General features: G+C 49.9%; 7 protein-coding genes across 7 annotated transcripts; 4 read left to right on the top strand and 3 right to left on the bottom strand.

Annotated features, from left to right (window-relative positions):
- Positions 1–62: 62 nt before the first annotated feature.
- Positions 63–1,820, bottom strand: KY384_006228 (uncharacterized protein; the record flags this gene model as incomplete). Its single annotated transcript, XM_044814724.1, has 1 exon — positions 63–1,820. One exon carries the CDS (start codon positions 1,818–1,820, stop codon positions 63–65), a length of 1,758 nt encoding a protein of 585 aa, XP_044668874.1.
- An 807-nt stretch (positions 1,821–2,627) lies between these two features.
- On the top strand, positions 2,628–4,502 carry KY384_006227 (uncharacterized protein; the record flags this gene model as incomplete). The annotated part of the gene is made up of 1 exon (XM_044814723.1): positions 2,628–4,502. One exon carries the CDS (start codon positions 2,628–2,630, stop codon positions 4,500–4,502), a length of 1,875 nt encoding a protein of 624 aa, XP_044668873.1.
- A 795-nt stretch (positions 4,503–5,297) lies between these two features.
- Positions 5,298–6,603, bottom strand: KY384_006226 (uncharacterized protein; the record flags this gene model as incomplete). Its single annotated transcript, XM_044814722.1, has 2 exons — positions 5,298–5,488; positions 5,544–6,603. The coding sequence occupies 2 exons, from the start codon at positions 6,601–6,603 to the stop codon at positions 5,298–5,300; spliced, it is 1,251 nt and encodes a 416-aa protein (XP_044668872.1).
- Positions 6,604–7,388: 785 nt separating this feature from the next.
- On the top strand, positions 7,389–9,329 carry KY384_006225 (uncharacterized protein; the record flags this gene model as incomplete). The annotated part of the gene is made up of 1 exon (XM_044814721.1): positions 7,389–9,329. The coding sequence occupies one exon, from the start codon at positions 7,389–7,391 to the stop codon at positions 9,327–9,329; it is 1,941 nt and encodes a 646-aa protein (XP_044668871.1).
- A 358-nt stretch (positions 9,330–9,687) lies between these two features.
- Positions 9,688–11,346, top strand: KY384_006224 (uncharacterized protein; the record flags this gene model as incomplete). The annotated part of the gene is made up of 1 exon (XM_044814720.1): positions 9,688–11,346. The coding sequence occupies one exon, from the start codon at positions 9,688–9,690 to the stop codon at positions 11,344–11,346; it is 1,659 nt and encodes a 552-aa protein (XP_044668870.1).
- Positions 11,347–11,672: 326 nt separating this feature from the next.
- On the top strand, positions 11,673–14,566 carry KY384_006223 (uncharacterized protein; the record flags this gene model as incomplete). The annotated part of the gene is made up of 5 exons (XM_044814719.1): positions 11,673–11,695; positions 12,576–12,646; positions 12,696–12,795; positions 12,944–13,079; positions 13,370–14,566. The coding sequence occupies 5 exons, from the start codon at positions 11,673–11,675 to the stop codon at positions 14,564–14,566; spliced, it is 1,527 nt and encodes a 508-aa protein (XP_044668869.1).
- Positions 14,567–17,643: 3,077 nt separating this feature from the next.
- KY384_006222 (uncharacterized protein) lies at positions 17,644–18,606 on the bottom strand (the record flags this gene model as incomplete). Its single annotated transcript, XM_044814718.1, has 1 exon — positions 17,644–18,606. The coding sequence occupies one exon, from the start codon at positions 18,604–18,606 to the stop codon at positions 17,644–17,646; it is 963 nt and encodes a 320-aa protein (XP_044668868.1).
- Between the last annotated feature and the right edge of the window lie 144 nt (positions 18,607–18,750).

The raw sequence follows: 18,750 nt of genomic DNA, 5'->3' as shown, positions 1-18,750 counted from the left end.
TAGGTCTTGAAGCTTTTTGAGGAGGATCTAGATGCGAACATCTCATGCAGGAAGCCCACTCCTCAACCGAATCTTCCTTTCATTGGCGCCAAATTCGCCTCCAAGTCTCCGACATCGTCGTAACGGTCCCAATGCCAAAAGCAGAGTCCGATCCTCCGCCAGACATGCTTCTTCCACCTGAGAAATTTTCCCGTGGTCTGCTTCTCTCTCACGACGATGAGACCAAGCTCCATGGTCTCGATGTACTTCGTTCGTCCTAGATACAGAACCCTCACCTTGTCCTCGCCAAAAACTCCGATTAGTCTAGCTCCGATTCCCTGAAGTTTCAAAGCCGCAGTGTGAAGTTCAGGCGTCCTGCACTCAATGAGAGGTTCATTTCGATCGTTGTATGCAGTTGTATCTAGGGGCCATTCGATTGAGATGCTCTCACAATCGTATTGATCGCTTGCATCAGCTATGATGCCTTGTTTCGCAACCTTGAGAATGCGGCTGCGGTCAAAGAAAGCAGCACGGCCTTTGAGATCTAATGGTACATCAACACGCTCTTCGAGTTGAGCGATGAATCCTTGGGCACGTTGATGAAGGAAACCGAGAACGAATTTAAAAGACCAGGATTTTGCGATGAAATAGGCTTCAGCTCGCTGAACAATGTTGACGACGTAGGAGCCTGAAGATACAAATTGCTCTTGCGCAATTATTGTATGCAGACGTTGGGGTACTCGAATGGCGTTAGTAAAAGCCCAGCTTTGCCCTTGCTGGGGAACGTGAAGATGCTGAAAGGCTTGGCTAATGAGACAAGATTGAGCGTTTAAGGCTTGTAGGAACTGTAACTCAAGGTCTACAAGAGCGAAACCTTCGGAACTTTGCGCACTTGAAGGGGCTGATTCGCCTAGTTGATAGCCATAGACCTGCATGATGGCATAGATACGATCCTCGGCACGGGTCGTCTGTCGAAATCTAGCCGCTGCGTACGCAATGTTGGGGTTGGGACAAAGCTCGAAGTCAATGCCTGAGTGATCAATAGCAGTGCGTAACTGTTGTAGCTTATGCAAATAGTCATTCGAATCCGACGGGCCATCAGACCCATGAAACGTCACAATCGCACGATCTAAAAAGTCCCGCACCATCTTGCAAGCTCCAGAGAGATCCAAGACCTGTGTCCACAACGATTCTCCAGTCCATGGACCATGAGTCTCGACAGGTCCGCCTCTCTTGTTCAGGAACAAGGAGTGACGTTGTAATATAGACTCTTGTAGAGTCCACAGCGATGAAAACCACCGATCTTGCAGGATCACTGACAGTGCGCCGCTCATCTCTTCGGCTACCTGAGCAGCGTCTTTGTCTTCATCATTGGACGCGTCCCAACCACATTGTAGGAGTTTCTGCATGCTCTCAGCCAGAACGTCAACTTGATGACTGTTCAGCCATACATAAGCTTGGCTGGCGCACTTGAATATGCTAGCTTGCCTTCCGATCTCCTTCATTTTCAATGCATGTCGTTTCTGATCGATGCAGGCAATGTCGATCCAGATGTAATCGTAATTCTGACCGATTCGATTCAACAAGTGAGTGAGGTCACCTACGGTGAAATGCTTCGGGTCTATCGCTGGTATTGGCCAATCGATTCCAAATATCTGGATGCGAGGCCCATCAGGAAGCTCGTACCGGCCCCATGTGTACGAAATAATGGCATATCGCGGCTGATGGTCTTCTCTATACATGTCACCATCTCGTCGTTCTATGGATGTCATCGACGGTATATGTAGAAGGCGGAGAGGCCATTCATCCGGCACTCCGAGGGTGAATATGTCATAGGCCATTATGTTGAAAGGGATTCATGATTAGAGGAATGCGTTGGTGACCATCACGCATGGTTTACTGATACAGAACACTGCTCTTGCTTCGCATTCTGCTGAAGTTGACATGATTACGGTTGGTACCGCTGTCGAGGCTGGTGTTTACATTTCGGGGCATTGCTAAAGATGATTTCATAGCCTCAGCTGAGATGATGAACAACAACCTGTAGACCAAAAAACCACAAGTCCGTCTATTGTCAAGAATTTCTAGCAAGGCTGCGAGTTACAAGTAGATGACCTGGTCCGTACAGTGACCAAAAATTCGCTACTGGAATCTCGCCATCACTTTGTATGAACACCATTTACTTGAGTCTCCGACAAAGTCGCAGTATCGCTAGAAAGAGACTCGATGCGTAATTAAATGACAAGACATCAATTTGAAGCGGTGAAATTCTCGGCGACGATGAGCGCCAAGACACGGAGAAAGTTTGATCCGATCCGAAAATGCCAGCCGTTGTGCATTGCATAATTCTTCCACCACGTCAACTCAGCGATGTCCCTAGAGACAAACAAAACGAATTGAAAATATAACAAACCTCAAGTACAATATACTGTTCTTTGACTATGAGAAGCTCTACCGGCGATGGTCACCCTTTGGGAAATGATTCCGCCAGCCATGCATTGCACAATAGAAATGAGAGACAGTCACTTCCAAATGACGCCCTCAATCATCAGCGTTCAGTAAGTCTTACGAGCTAGTTCACTCAGTAGATCAGTTCTCGTCATCATTTCACCGATGTACAAATCCACATCGACTTGAGAAATCCAGCCATGGCTTCTCCCGAGGAAACCCAGTCCATGACCGACGACGACCACCCCGACTTCGACAACAACTCGCAATGGCCCCGCCGCCTCCTGCACGTCCCAACCATGACCTCCCACAAATGGTCTCCAGGCAACAAATACGGCAGCGCCACCTCCCCACCCTACATCGCCATATCCTACACCTGGGGCCGATACATGCTCTCCCCCAACGAAATGCCGGAGGTCAAACCCCTCCCAATCCGGGGCGTCTCCTGGCCAATCCCCCGCGTAAACCCCTCCACGCACTTCACCGTCTCGGAATTCCAGCACATCCTGAAGCAAATGACGCTCGAGCCACACCGGTGGTACGCATTCACCGAATGGCGATGGAAGCAGCGCACCTGGAGACGACGCGTTGTTAATGCGGTGTATAGGTTTTTGGAGCAGCATGCAAGGGTGTACGAGTTCGTGTGGCTGGATGTTGCGTGTATTGATCAGCGCTGGACGCGCAGCACGATGCTGGAGATTGGGCGACAGGCGCGGATATTCAGCCATGCGAAGCATTCGTATGTGTGGTTGAGTCGGCTGACGGAGGCGAATTTGAGGCCGCTGTTGTTGGATTTGAGGGGGGCGCTGTATGGGTTGCAGAATGAGCCGTGGGTCAGGGAGAAAGCGGTGGGGTTTCAGAGTCGGCCGTGGTTGCGGATGGCGGTCGGGTGTTTGAGTGGGTTGTTGAGTGATCCGTGGTTTTCGTCGCTGTGGACTTTGCAGGAGGCTTTTCTGTGTACGCAGGCGGTCATTTTGTCGAGGGATGGGAAGGCGGTGCTTGATGTTGCGCAATTTGATTTGAAGCCGTGGACTTTGCAGCGGTTGTTTGGGTTTGTGAACGATTTTGTGTTGTGGGCGGAACGAAGTACGGCGCCGAGGGCAGAGCCTGAGTATAGTGAGTTGATGGATTTGGTGCAACAATCAGGAATGGCGGCTCTGTGGCTCAACACCCCTATGGGTCTGCTAGGAGTGTCATACACCCGTAAGACGACAAGGAGTCTTGACCGTGTCTATGGTGTTATGCAAACACTTGGTAGTGATTTTCAAGTCGGCCTTGCTCGAGCGGATGCGGATCCCAGCAAGGAGTACACGCTTTCTGAGTTGGAGGATGAATTTGGCGCGACTGTCATCGAACGCTATCCTATCCTTAGTCAAATGCACGTTTATCTCGAGCCTCCCGAGCCGGGCAAAGGATGGTGCGTCCGAGGAAGTTCAGCTGTACCGATGATTGCTGAACGCGGCGATCTCTTTGGCTGGTCTAGTGGCAATCGTTTAGACATCGGCATGGAAGTAGGCTATAAAACTCTGTGTGATATATCGACGGTGAAGGTCCAAGACAATCTTTGGGCGAGGCTATCAGGACGAGCCTGCTCTTTCATAAAGCTGCAGCAAGCCTGGAAAGAAGCTGATCAATCGTCATTTGCAACAAGATTGCTACACTCAAATTGGAGAATGCATCGATCTTCCACTCCATCCATTCATATGATTGCGCTTGATCGTGGTACGCCATTCGAGCCTGAGATGCCTGAACTTCGTATCTTGAACGTCGTAGGTCTAGGGTCCGATGATCACCAGCATAATCTAGCTGCCTGGATGACTGAACAGCCCAATGCTGAAGACGTACGGGTGTTCCTTCTCGGCTGGTCTCATATGCAAGATGAGGTCTTCCATACAGGTTTGATCTTGATCAAGCGTGAATCGACAGATATTACGTATTGGCATCGTATTGGTATTTGTATGTGGATGACTTCCCATCTGTCAGATCTAGGTAAGGGAGATGGTGAGTACTGTGATCGGGCTTTTCTGACAGGCGAGGATGACGACTGGCATTCGCTTGAGGGTCTTTTCGGCTGACAAACAGTGAAAATGGTGTCCCCGGCATAATAGTCATATAGTATAGTCGACTCTGATAAAAGACATATGCACTCTGCCAGCCTGATCTATCGAGGGACTGCGTTCGCCTAAGACTCTCTTCGGCTGAAGATAATCGAATGATGGCAACTCCCGCATCAATTCAATCCCTTTTCGACCGAGTGGGAGGGCCTCAGGAAGCCAGTGTACTGGCACTTGAAGACATATATGGAATCTGCTCACGTCAATAACTAACGGTTGTCTTCGCTTCGTAGGCACGTGTTAGATCTCGCAACGTTCCGAGCGACAGCTATGACTCGCTATAACCCTTTTTTGTGGGACTTACAGCTATCAGATACAATTATTCGTACTAATTGTAGCTGCACTGTACTGGCTTTCATGACTTATATGTACATGCGGTGAACTAATCTAGGACAATAAAGGGAAGATGATGGCATAGAAACGGCCTAGCTATTGCCTGGGATCATGTCTCCAGGCAAAGACCTCTCTAGTCAAAGGAAATCCAGCAAGGAGATTCAATGAGAGTTCTGCGGATAAAATCATTCTTGAGTTGAGGTGATGCTTTGGTAATACACACGTGTCAATCTGAGGACATCTTTAGACCTTATGAAAAAGGCCTTTTGTGGCATGTTAGCTGCTTCATTAGGAAATGAACTCGCACATCGCCCTCGTAGTGGAATCAAGAAGGAAAATTGCCTTATGCAACGTGTATATAGCAAAGGATATCCAGTTTCAATTCATATATGCTCTAAAAATGGCTCTCAAGACTACCTGCGCTTAAAGCTCCGTCTCATCTACAACTACTCCCACTGCCAAGAGGCAGTCCTCCAGCACTTCCCAGATCGAAGCAGTACCATCAGCAGACCACTTCGCTGCCGTTTCCTTCTTGTCCCGGGGTCCGTCTCTCACTTTGACCGTAAACTTCAGATTTTCTGGGATCCGTGCCGCATTTACCGCCGCGAACATATCTAGAAAGGCAGGATTAGCATTCCATATCGGATGAAGAAATCAGAGCAGACCTACGCTCATCGGTGGTATCGTCGCCTGCACAAAACACAAACCCTTGTTCTCGCCGCAGTGGACTCCTGTGCTTCTCTTGCCGGACTATCAAAGCTTCAACCGCGCTGCCCTTTCCGATGTCTACTGCCATCATCTCAAGCGCATCCTTCCCTTTCATAATCCTATACGTCCCACCCACGCCTTTTCTGCAGCTAGCTCGCGCTAATACATCTATTACGCTGTCCACCATCCTCTCGCCATCGGCTTGATTATCTCTGTAATGCCAAACGCATGCCACCTTCTTCTTTTCCGTCCAGCTGCCTTGAACTAAATTTTGGAGTCCGGTGAAGGCGTTTCCAACCCAGATAAGCCAAGCTAGCTGATCCGCTGAAAGGATACCATAAGTTGGTTGCCAAAATTGGCATCCCACCAGATGCCAAAGAGCTCCGTGTTCCGCAACGAGGCCGACCGAGGGACAAGAGCCACCAAATTGGTTTGTGAGGAAACCTGAAGGGCGCCCCGAAACAATGTAGACGGTTGTGTTAACAACCGTGGAGAGCGCTGCAAGGACTTTTAGCTGGCGGGGGTGGAGAGTCACATTGTCTGGAGACGACGCGAGTGGGGCGAGCGTGCCGTCGTAGTCAAGTAGAATGAGGCGATACGGAGCGTGCTTGAAAGCTGCGGCTATTTGTGCTCTTTCGGCTGCCTGGATCGCCCTTGTTGGGGGGACCGGCGAGGGCGAGTCGGGTCTTGGACGCTGGAAAGGGGGTAGTAGCGCGGAGGAGGATCCTGAAGACGGGGTTCCGTTTGACGCCGTAGCGCGTATTGAAGAGGTAGGGCTTAGAGGGGGTGCTTGATATTCTGGCGACGATGTGGAATCGGGAGTTTTAGGATGGTTGCTTTCTATGGCAGAATCGTCGTGCGATGAAGTGTTGGTAGTGTGGAGTTCACTGTCAGGGCCAGCATCCGGAGTGGATATGGTACTGTTGGAGGCTGTTGCCGGTCGCGGAACTGTTGATGATGCCTGCAAGGTTCCGACGTGAGTTCCTGAGCTATCTTCTGAGGTGGCAGTTGGCTTGGTCATTTTAAGATTAGTAGCTTGATGACGAGATGTGATCTTTGTAGGGTTGAGTAATGAACAGAGAATAAATCAAGGCAATCATGGATGGTGGGAGTTATGCTTGCTACTAAGATGATGGGATGATGGTTTTGATGCTGACAATGTTCTTGTTATTGAAGAGAAGGAAAGCAGAAGAGAAGTAAGAGTATAGGGGAAGGTGAACTCTACTTGGCTAACAGGAGAGCCAATTTATGCATTCCCAATTCACTTTCATGTTTGGAAGGAGCGTCCCGCATGGCGGTGAAGGGATGCAGTACGACCTCAAATGAATTTTGATGTTTGTGCACACGTCTAAAGATGTGACAATAGCCCTTCCAATCTAGACTGTCCATATATCTGATCATGTCATCATAGCCCTCGCAACATGAACACGAGGATAATTCGTTGGGTTGAGGTTCGGTCAGTCGGAACCTGGCTCCCAGTCGCTCGAAAATGAAATAGGAGGCTGATACATATCCTAGACGCTGTGTGAGGCACGCCGCGCAGATCATGTCCCCTATCTCTGACTTGTGGAAGTCGTTGACGCAACTCAATCGACCCTTGGCATGATAGGGCTGAGGACTGCTGAGTCATCGGTCTCTGGCTCCAAAGCCGGCGCTTGACCGTTTGCGGTTCGCTCGACGCCAAGACATAGCTTCGTTGGCTTGGATTATGGAATTCTTCCTGTAATCGTCATTCGAGACCTGTTCTTTGAATGATGCTATCGTTGCGGCAGCAATCTCGAAGCTTCTCTAACGTTGCAAGTCTCTATGCAGCATGTGACAAAGCAGGTGAACCGTAATTCAGCCAATTGGACCAATCTTTTCCAATCATGGCACCCCAGGATCCGGCGCTCAACAAGACCACGATATCATGCAACCGCTTCCTCAATCTTCAGAAAGATCAAGTTGGTAGATCCGACCCCCCGCAAGCCTCCAGGCAAGGGCTACGCGCTAGAAACTCAAAGACTGGTGCCTGAGGATATCATTGAGGATGACCTCTTCGCGACTCTTAGGGCTCATCGTGCCCGCAATGCCTCTCGCCAGGCTGCTGAAAATGACGCGAAGAGCGAGCAATCGGTAACACACGCTGAGGTTGACACATCTATGGAGACACTGCCCCAGCAAGAGGAAGGTGAAAAGCAAAGACAGGAAAGCAAGGTTGAAAAGAGTCTCGAATCTGAGAATGAGTCACTGCAGGAATACGAAGGAAGGGTGCAACCATTACATAATCAATGGATTCATAAGTCCGAAACGGACATCCCGTTGAGAATGCCATGGTTGTCATATATCGACTCCTTCGGCGAGACTGCACTTGATAAATTATCTGCTGAAATTTTAGCCTTCGAGCGATACATGACTTGTTCCCCGACCGAAACGGCAGCATTCAGGGAGGTTATCACTGCGACTAAGAACGTTCTACGCAAACAATTGAAAATTCGTCTTGTGGGATCACGCTGGAGCGGTCTCGCGGACCCTGTCTCTGACTTGGACTTTGTACTTTCAAATCCTAGATCGAAAGAATGGCTCGGACCATCAGCTGCAAGCTCGCTTGCACACAATTACAAGAGATTGCCCTCTGCGGGTGGGGCATCTGCGAACGGGGCAAGTGACGGACGTGGAGAAAAAGACGCGGAGCATGGGAGACAATCCTTAAAGGCAGTACAGGAAGCCTACGCCATATTGCAGCAACGATCGGATGTATTCGATGAAGTACGCTGCATTGAAAATAGCACTCTTGTTCATGCTCGACATATGGCTTCGGGTCTTGGTGTGAATCTGAAGGGTCCTAGCAAGACAAATTATCTGTTTCAACATGAAATCGTAAAGGGCTATCTTGAAGAGTACAGCCAATTGAAACCTCTTTACATCACGCTGCGAAGCTGCCTGCAGCATCGAAACCTCATGAGTGCTCGGGGTGGCCTTGGTTCCTACCCCCTTTTGATCATGATCCTTACCGCCTTTAAGCATGCTGGAGATGGACTTGCTGATAATGGAGTCGGTGACCGATTACTGCACGTGCTTAAGTTCTGGGCGGAAGCTGACACTGACCAATGGGGATATGCAGCAGAGCCAACGTTCAGATTTCAAAAGGAGGATCCCCATGATCTCCAATTTCCACCAACCGTGGTAAGTACATCTGAAATCGAACCAAGCCAACTTGGTGTAGAACATATCAAGGTTCTTGATCCTCACAGACCTTATCTTTTGTGCCTCCAGGATCCAGCCGACTATTTCAATGACTTGGGCAAGAAAGTGCATCTATTCAAACACATCAAAGCGACATTTCAACATCTCTATGACTCACTCTGCAGTAGACTCAACGACCCCGCGGAATTTTCAACCGCGACTTGCTTCCTTGCGCCAATTCTGGAGGCCAGTTACGTCCATTTTGAACAACAACGGAACCGTATTCTGCGATTTGAGGAGCAGGATCAGCCTCGTTGGACCAAAAGAGCCATTATGCTGCGTTTAAGTCCCATCTTGAGTATGACTAATTTGCTGCGAGCACAAGAGGTGCGGTCCCAAGCATTCGCAGCTCTGTCCAGTGAGAGAGGCAAGGAGGATGACTTTGGCCAATCTAAAGAAGCAAGAAAAGAACGCTTGATGGAGCGATATCAAGGGTCACTGCGTCGCAATCCACGAATACTCGAAAACCGACTAGGTATCGAGTCGAGTAAAGCTGAAGCACTTAGGCAGCATACAAAATGAATGAATGCTCGTCGACCAAAGCTCTTGTAGCCAGCGTCTTTGTTGTAGACCCTCAAGTCTGCGCCCTTTTTCTCGGGTGTATGAAGATCTTTCGAAGAACCACGGCGTTTTGTTTCCCCTAGCTGGCAGTGCTGCATTAGTGGCAACCACTTACCTATAAGACTGAGGAGAGTCGTAGGCGCTAGGACTAACCTAGAGGTGGCTTGGACTTGCAGCCTCACGCATTTCAACAGCCGCTCTTCAGCACCATTTGACCTCCTTCGGAATCACTAGATGCATTTGGCTTGAGCACTACGAGGACTCAGCTACTCATGTGATCAACTCTTACTGAAACACCACCTACTCAGGTTATAGTAAGATGCGGCTCATTCACACCACCCAGTTGAAACTCTTCGAATTCACAGAACGCGACATTCCACACTACGCGATCCTGTCTCATACCTGGGAGTCCGGTGAAACCTCGTATCAAGATTTTGAGCGTCACGGCGCTGATAATGATATTGTCATATCTTCCAAAATACTCCGATGCTGCAGCCTGGCTGCCTCTGAAGGGTGGCAGTACGTATGGGTCGACACTTGCTGCATTGACAAATCCAGCAGCGCAGAGCTGACCGAAGCCATCAATTCAATGTTCAAATGGTACCAAAAGGCGGAAGTGTGTTATGCTCATCTTGCAGATATCGATCTCAAAACCGCCTGTCGTGAGACAAAACCCAAGAAATTTGATGAAAGTAGATGGTTTACCCGTGGATGGACATTACAGGAGCTACTGGCGCCGGCGAGGGTCGTGTTCTACGATTGTGACTGGATTGAGATTGGATGTAAAGGGAGCCTCAGCCCTCAGATCTCAAAGGCCTGCAATATCGCGGCGGCCTACCTTTTCCAACCCATGAATGCAAGTGTTGCCGCCAAAATGTCGTGGGCTGCCCTTCGCGAGACAACAAGGACTGAAGACATGGCTTACTGCCTCCTCGGTCTTTTCAATGTCAATATGCCCCTGATCTACGGCGAGGGTGACAAGGCATTCAGGAGATTACAGTTCGAAATCATCCAAACATCTTCTGACCAGTCAATACTCGCTTGGAATTTCCCTGATGTCTCTCCTTCGATGACCCGGGGACGGACAAGAAGGCATGCGGCGTATGAGTACAATTCCCTATTAGCTCCTACACCTTTGTGTTTCATTGAGTCCAGTAACATAGTGCCCATTGGCCACCAAATCTTGAGCAAAATTCGCTACTCTATCACCAATGGTAGCATTTCTGCCGAATTCTATGTACGAGAAACTGAGGCCAACGATAACAATCCATTCAAACACTATGTCGCGCTTTTGGCTTGCGTTTGGGCGTCCGATGCGCGAAGACCTATTGCGATACGTTTCCGTAAACCCATCGGATCGAATCGTTCGTACAGAATTTCTCAAGGAAGAATTGAAGCTATCATGGAAGTCAACGACATTTTTGAACGTGATTTTGCTATAGAGAGGTGGCAATTTCAATTAAAAACACACATTTTCCCGATACACAACGAATCCATTTTCCGCTCGCCTTTCCCCACGACACAATACTCTGACCTCCGAGTTCGGCTTTTACCTACCGCAGTCGACGAATTTTCTTACTTCGACGCTAGAAAGAACTTGCATGGTCCCACCACTGTCAACAAGGTTCAGGACGCAACCCTCTCTATGCCCTGTCATGTGCACTTCAGTAATTCCGACGGCCGAGCATTTTACTTGTGGGCAGGATCAGATGCACTGAAAGTCGATATTTACAGTAATGTGATCGAAGGTGGGACACGAGTTATGTCGAGCATAGATGCTGACACTTACAGAGGAACACTAATATACAGAAAGAATGGCAAAATCTCAATACAATCTTACATGGAGGCTCTTGGGCCAGGAAAGTTTTTGTGGATCAAACTTCGCTACAAGACTTTGGCCAATGAACGGGATACGGCCCAGTCTTTTATTCTCGATATCGATGTCACAGACATAGACCGATCTCGGATCCTTGGATAAAAAGCATTCATTAGCCATAGTGGGTATGCCAATATCTTGTATCGCCCAGTCATATGATGCGTCATGTCAACAGGCTGCTTTTCAGCAGAACAATCTACAGCACCAGGACGATCCAGACTAGAGGAAGGTATTGGTCTTTGGATGCGGCGAGAGACGACGGGCTGACTCTTTGATTTGCTACGCGCCTATAACGCTTGAGCGATGAAGCCGAAGACGCAATCTGCAAATTCATTTGATGCCGAGACTGTTGACATGAGCAGCTATCTTTTGGACTCGTCCGTGACGATAACGGTTTTGAAAGCCACAGGATGAAACAGATTGCGAATATGCTCAGTACGAGATGCAACCGGTATCATGTAGATAGTCTTTCTTCAATCTCGAACGAAGGTCACTTGAGCGCTACTGCTAGTCTACTCAGACCTTTCGATGCATAGACAATAGATGGATTTGCCGCAGTCTGCACCACTGACGTCGTCGCTAGTCAAGGAACTGTCTTGAAAACAAAGATGGTCAGCTAATCGCAAATTCATGGTGATATTACGCAAAGTTTACGTTAAGAGCGTGGAGAAAGGTCCCTTAAGTGTAACGCTTTGAGCTATAACTCATATGTACAATTTTCACACCAACCCTGCAAGCAAAGAGAGTCATTTTGCTAAGTCTGAAGATCAATGTACCCGCTCCTGAATTCTAGCATTCGCATTATGTCTCAATACTTTGGGTTCCTCTTCGTCCCCTATGGATGTACTAAACCTGTAACATACTACGCCGTGCTCTACAAAACCCCATAACAGCAAGCTTGGGCTATGCATCAACAAGGAGAATTCGATGTAGGAATTTAACGGAGAACAATCTGCGAGCAAGCGTACGTGTGAAGCAGGAATGGCATTAAAGATGGTAAATGAAGATGATAAGAATTCATACTATGTGATGCGATCAGGTAGTGTACTTACAATGCGAGAATGATAGTCCAGATATCATTCAAATGAACATCTTCCGCTACTCAGTGATGGTCTTCGGAGAAACGACGGGCCGAGGAGAGGGGGCTGGGATTGTGTGGGGGCTGTTGAGCTGCCACCATGCGATGAAATTGCGAGCTTCTCCCCTGCAATTATTCCGCGCCAGTGCCCATTGTTGCCTTGAAATCAGAAGGCCGAACTGGAGACATTCCATAGCTCCTCCAGCTGCTTTCTCATTTCCCGTGACCGCCAACATTGATTCTTCAAGCGCAGACACGACCCCGCAAACAAAGCGTCCAAGACAGTCCGCAACCCCTTCTTCCAAGCACTCGACCCCGCGGTCTGTGAGTCGTGCGGAAGAGATATCAGGCCAGCTCTTTCAGTTCGCCCTAGGCTATCCTCAGACACCTCCAGAGAGCAGCTCGGATTCGGGCGAAGAACTCAGACCTTCTCCACTTGGAAGGACCGAAATGGGAAGTTTTGTGTTTAGATGGTACGTTGCATATGGCCACAGAGACACAAGGAGAAGGCCTTTCACCTCTGACGTGACACACGGCTGAGGCAGAAGAGATGAGCAGGGCACATTGGGGAGCATGAGCCTTCGGATATAGAACGTCGAGCTGATTGATCTTCCTGCCTAGGTCACACCCAGCATCTGACGTACACGTTACAGGCACCTTCGACGACTGGTCAAAGAGCGTGGAACTCGAGAAGAAAGACGGGATATTCGAGAAGAAAGTCGATTTGCCCTCAGCGGATCAAAAAATCTACTACAAGGTACGACTTACATCTATGGGTATTTTACCTGCAACCCGGGCAACTTCGTCCACACACTGCTTTCAAAATCTCCATGCAAAGAAATGGCATGCGAAATAATGCTGCATTTCTTGATATTTCCTTCAAGCTGAGTGGCAAGCTCGGCTCAAGCCGGTCTTGTAGTCGCAGGCCAGGCAGGCTAGGCTGACGTTTGATTAACCTTTTCGCCCATCTCTTCTCTAATTCTCCCCCACCACACCTGCCCCTCGCTCTCATCAACCCCATTTCGAAGCTAATACGAGTCTTCCTAGTTTGTCGTTGACGGCAACTGGACCACAGATCATACTGCGCCTCAAGAAACAGACGAGTCGAGCAACATCAACAACGTCCTCTTACCTGAACATATCTCGAAAGCCGGTGCGATGTCAGGCGTCGAGGGAGCGACCATCTCTGGCGTTGGTCCTGACTCCACAACAGCGCAATTAGCAGGGAAAGTACCGAAAGAGCCAGGACATGAGAAGACAACATCGACAGCATCAGATGTCCCCGGAGGCTTCCCCGAAACTCCATTTCATGATGCGCAAGAGTTCTCCGTCAATCCGATTCCCGCCTCATCTGGTACTGGCAATCCAGTAAACCTGAAGCCAGGCGAAAAGGTGCCAGATTCAGCCAGGTTTACAACTCAAGATGCTACGAAGGCAGATACACTAGATAAAGAGTCGTACGAGAAAGCGGGATCTGGCATCACATCAGAGGGAACAGGAGGGACAATGGGTGGAGTATTCGGTGTCCCACCAGTCGGAGGCAACATGATCCCAGAGTCAAGCCTACCCATGGGGGCAGGCGCTCCATCAGACACAAGTGCAGGTCCTACAATACAATCAGCTGGTGCAGGCACATCGACCGCGGCCCTTGCAGCAGACGTACCGAGAGAGCCCCGAGGTGTCGCCCAGGTTGTCGACGACAATGCAGGTACTCCAATCGCCCCAGCGGTACCAGATGTAGTTCAAGAATCGATTGCAGATTCCAAGACTGCGCCAGAGGCCGCTGGCAATACAGAAGCCGTTAAGGAAAAGGCTGCTGTCGAGAGCGAGCTACTGAAGGATGTCAAGCCAAGCGAAGCGACAGGTGAACCAGCACCAGCTACGTCTGCTGCTGTCGCAGACACTGCCCCCGCAGCCACCGGCACAGATTCGCAAGTCACGACGAAAGATGCTCCAGCAGAGACGCCAGCTGTACAGAATGCTACGACACAAGCTGTGAAGGAAAACGAGCCCGATTCAAGAGACGTTTCACCCCTGAGTCCGCGCACGACGGAGAAGCCTACAGTCACCACAGGAGTCGCCTCAAGCAAGGCGCCGGAGACCTCTACTCCGAAACCCTCCGCACCTGAGAGCCCGGTCAGCAAATCCAGCGCTGGTGGCGGTACACCAACAGACAAGAAGGGGAGACGAGGCAGCGGGTTCTTTGGGAAATTGAAAGACAAGCTCAAGCATAAAGATAAATAGAGTGTGGACATTGGAGAAAGATGGTTTCGATATTTCATGAGACGGCCGTTGCATGAGTCCTTGCTGTACGAATTGCCTTCGTTCACGCATTTAGGGGGATAAGCATGTCGCGATTAATACCTTTACTGTATTGATTCCAAGTTGTAGAATGGATATATGCCTACCATAGCTTAATTCTCGTAGTAATAGATTGGTCATGCAACTTTTAGTCTATGACTTCATCCTCATCTCCCAAACTCGCGTCTCTCAATTTTCACGTCTCTAAATTAATTCCTCCAACCTTGCATTAAGAATTTCAACCAACACATGCTCCTCCTTCAACATACCCACAACCGCACTCCAACAATGCCACTAATAACCCCCTCAACAGACTCCCTCCCCTACATTGACGCCCCCCCCTCCCCCACCTCCCTCGACCGCGCCAGCACTTTAATCTCCTCCGCCCTCGCCCCCCCTCAACACTGCAAAAACCCCACCCACTCCTCCCTCCCCCGCCTCAATCACATCTCACACCGCTCTTCGAAGCCGAGCTCGCCCACCTCGCCACCCTCGCGCCTTCACTGGACCCATCAAAACCCACCAAACGCTCACTATTCACCTCCTCGCCCGAACGTACGGGGATCGACTCATCCCGGTACGAAACCCTCCCCCACCCTCCCCTCCTCTTCCACAGACCGCACAGCCGCGCTCCACCTCGCCCAAACAATCTCCACATACACATCGCAGCGCATACAGGCGCTCTCACTCCTCGAAGCGTACGGCAAGAATGCTCATCTTATTGCGAATGATCAGCTGGAGGATATGCTGCGGCGGATGGAGAAAGAGCTTGCGGAGACGAGGGGGTTGGTGGAGGGGGTTAATAGGGAACGAAAAGGGCAGCAGGAGAGGGAGGGGGTGGTTATACAGGGGTTGGAGGAAGCGTGGAGGGAGGCTGTTGGGGGCGTTGTTGATGTGGGTGTTGCTTTGGAGGGGTTGGAGGGGAAGGGGGGAGGTGAAGAGAGGGTAAAGAGGACAGGAGTCAAGACTCGGGCTAGAAGATAGATGGAGGAATGAGGGCATAGAAAACGGCGGGGTGTTGGGGACAGAACAGCGCTCTGACTCGCGTGTGGGTCGCCCTGGCATGTATGATATATGGTTGAATAGGTGGTGGATGGGGAAAGGCACGAAGGCTCGGGAGACAAGTATTGATTTGAGATACCTTCTTCAGCTCGATTACTTCACGTCCGCTCAACCGCGAGAGGGAATGAAGAACTGAATGGGTGGGGAGGAGCGATCATTACTCTGCTGCTCGCTCAGGGCATGTCAAGGAAGTTTTGAAGAGCATCAGGCAGGCGAGATATGACAGACACGAGCTCGTCCAAAACGTGTTCAATCGAGGCCTTCCGTCTTCGCCCACCAGAACGGTGCTTCATACATTCATCATAATCTAAGCCGACCATCCTAGGAATTGTTTCCCCCCCCGAGAATCGTGCACACCGCTTTATATCATCTGCTGGCATAGCATGGCATGGTATTTCGAGCCTGCCTCACCCCAACAATGATTTCCTCTTCCTATTACCCGCATTTTTCCCCCCAAAATACCACAGCACTCCATTCTGATTCCTATCTACTACAGTAGCAAAGTGATGGGGGTTTGTAGAAGGTATCTTAGTAACGTACGCTATGTACAATGCTTTTACCCTGCATTTACTATTCCTGTGCTGCACTGAATATCATCCGTCATATCCACAAGACTAAACTAGACTTTTAGAAAAGAAAGGAGTCTGTCGCTTGTCCTCCAACTTGTTTCATTGCCTAAGGGGTGAAACAAAGCAGGCCAGCCACAAGGGAAGCAGAAGAGGGTTAGTACGAAGTAATACACCCCGAAGACAGAATGGGAGGCAGAAGCCAGGACAGGACGGAGATCGTGGGGGTAGAGGAGGTGAAAGAGAGACAGGAGTAAAGCAAGTTAGGCGGCAAACAAGAGGGAAGAAGCTGAGAGGTAGATACGGACGTGTTACCTTGCCTAGATGTTTGACCCTTTCCCCACCGGGAAGTTTCTCCAAAACAAGATTGGGAAGGGTGAAGGGATGCACTGAAAAAAGAAGATAAAAGAGGGACAGGTAGAGAAAGAAACAAGTGGAGAGAAAGGGGATGGAGGAAAAGGAGGGGGTGTGGATGTGGATATAATATCAAAGAGCCTAAAACCCACACCACACCACACCACACCATTCCGAGAAGCTTCTTTTACAGGAGAAGAAAGAGGCAACAGGTCTATCTCTCGGAGAAAGAAGGAGACGAAGGAGAAAAAGGAATGGAGAGGAAAAGAAAAGGGTAAAATAGATAAAGGCGAGGGGAAGGATAGTAGCTCATTGTAAGAAGGCAATGATATACCAGTAGCAAGAAGGGAATAGGAGGGGAAAAGGAAGCAAAAGAAACAGGAGGAAACCATGTCACCGGGACACGTCAACCCCACACCATTAGAAAAAAGAAAGAAGGTTATTCAAAAGGAAAAAGGCAAAGGAGGGTAGCTCACAACACCAACAGGAAGGTAGGTACCCACCTTTTAAAAGGAAGGGATAGAGGAACAAAAAACACAAAACAGCCCCAAGAAAAGGGTAGGTTAGTAGGTTGGTAGGTAGAAGGGACCAAGAGCAAGGAAGGAGTAAAAGAAAGTATCTCACAGTATACCAGTCAGAAAAAAAGAAAGAAGGGGGGGAAAGGAATTCTAACACCTCCATGCAAATCATACATACACACGTAAACTACCAAGTAGGTGTAGCAATAAGACTCCAACCCCCCCCTTCCCTTCCCCATTCCCATCTGGGAAGGTCTTTCAGCTGCATACTCATACCTCTCTTCTAACTCATAAGTAAGCCACAGCTGTAGTCAGTCAATTCATCTCATCTCTCTCCTCTCCCCTCTCCTCTAATCATCCACTGCATCATATCTCTCTGTTTTTGCTTTGAGCAACGCACGAAAAATCTATACCGTACCTTCCAATGAACCATACAATAGTAAGCCACAACTCCTTCCCCCCCCTTCCCTGCCGTCCATTTCTTTTCTCATCTTCTTCCATCCCCTCCTCGTCCACTCACTCACTGACTCCCCGGCCCAGTACTATAATCATTCCTCCTCATAATCGCCTCCACCGGCCCCAGCAACCGTTGAAAGCCCTGTTTGCCCAGATACGCGACCTTCACTACCTCCCCATCCCCTCCCCCTGGCCCCTCAGCCTGTCCCTCTTTCCCTTCCCCAACCCCTCCATCTCCAGCAACAACACTAGCAGCCCTGGGCTTATCATCCAACAACGCCAGCTCCCCAAAGTAATCCCCCTTCTTATACCTCTTCACAACCTCCTTGCCCGCACCAACATCACTCTTGAAAGCCACCGCCCCACCACTCTCCAAGAAGAAGAAGCTCTCCCCCGGCTCGCCTTCCTTAATAATCACCTCTCCAGTCTTAAACCGTTTCGTATCCAGCGCATCAGCGATCTTGCTACGCTCATACAGCGTCAACTCCCTCAACAGCGGCACCTCCTCGAGGAATTTCTCATACATCCTCCTCCTCCCATACGCACTATCCATGAGAATACGACGGAAGGTGATACGATCGAGTGCCCACAACGTCGAGTTAGCTTCCGTGCTGACGACCGTAGCGGCGCGCGGGGCGTTATACATGAGCGCCAATTCGCCAAAGCTACCCCCAGGACCGATAGAGTTGACTTTATTGCCCATACCGCCCGCACCAGGCTGCACGGCGCCCGCAGCATTGACGTACACATCAAAAGTCCCCCGTTCGACCACGTAGAAGTAATCGCCCGCGTCGCCCTGCGAGATCACTTTGATATCCTTTGCCGGAATGGGCTTCTCGACAAGCGCACCCAGGACGAGCGACGCGCTATCGTCATCGAGATCTTTGAAGAGGAAATTGTTCGACACGGAGACGCGCAGGCGGGACAGCTGGTCTGGCGTTTTCTGGTGCAGCGGGGGTTTCCAGTTCGAGTCTTCGTGGTGCGAGGGGGTCAGGGACTCGGCGGACACGGAGGTTCGGCGGGACATGTTGAAGTCGGTGGGCATGTGGTGGTCTGCTGCTGAGGGGGGGCAGAGGTGGGAGGGTTTGTAGAGGTGGTGGTAGTGTCGGTTTGGGTGTCTTCGGAGACGCCTTGGAGGGACCCTTGGCGGCCGCCGGTGGGGTTGAAGGAA

The sequence above is a fragment of the Bacidia gigantensis genome, assembly GCF_019456465.1.
Source record: "Bacidia gigantensis strain McMullin 20006 chromosome Unknown contig_246, whole genome shotgun sequence".
Lineage (NCBI taxonomy): Eukaryota > Fungi > Ascomycota > Lecanoromycetes > Lecanorales > Ramalinaceae > Bacidia > Bacidia gigantensis.
The sequence above is the reverse complement of the archived record's forward strand: the minus strand, read 5'-3'. Positions and strand labels throughout refer to the sequence as shown.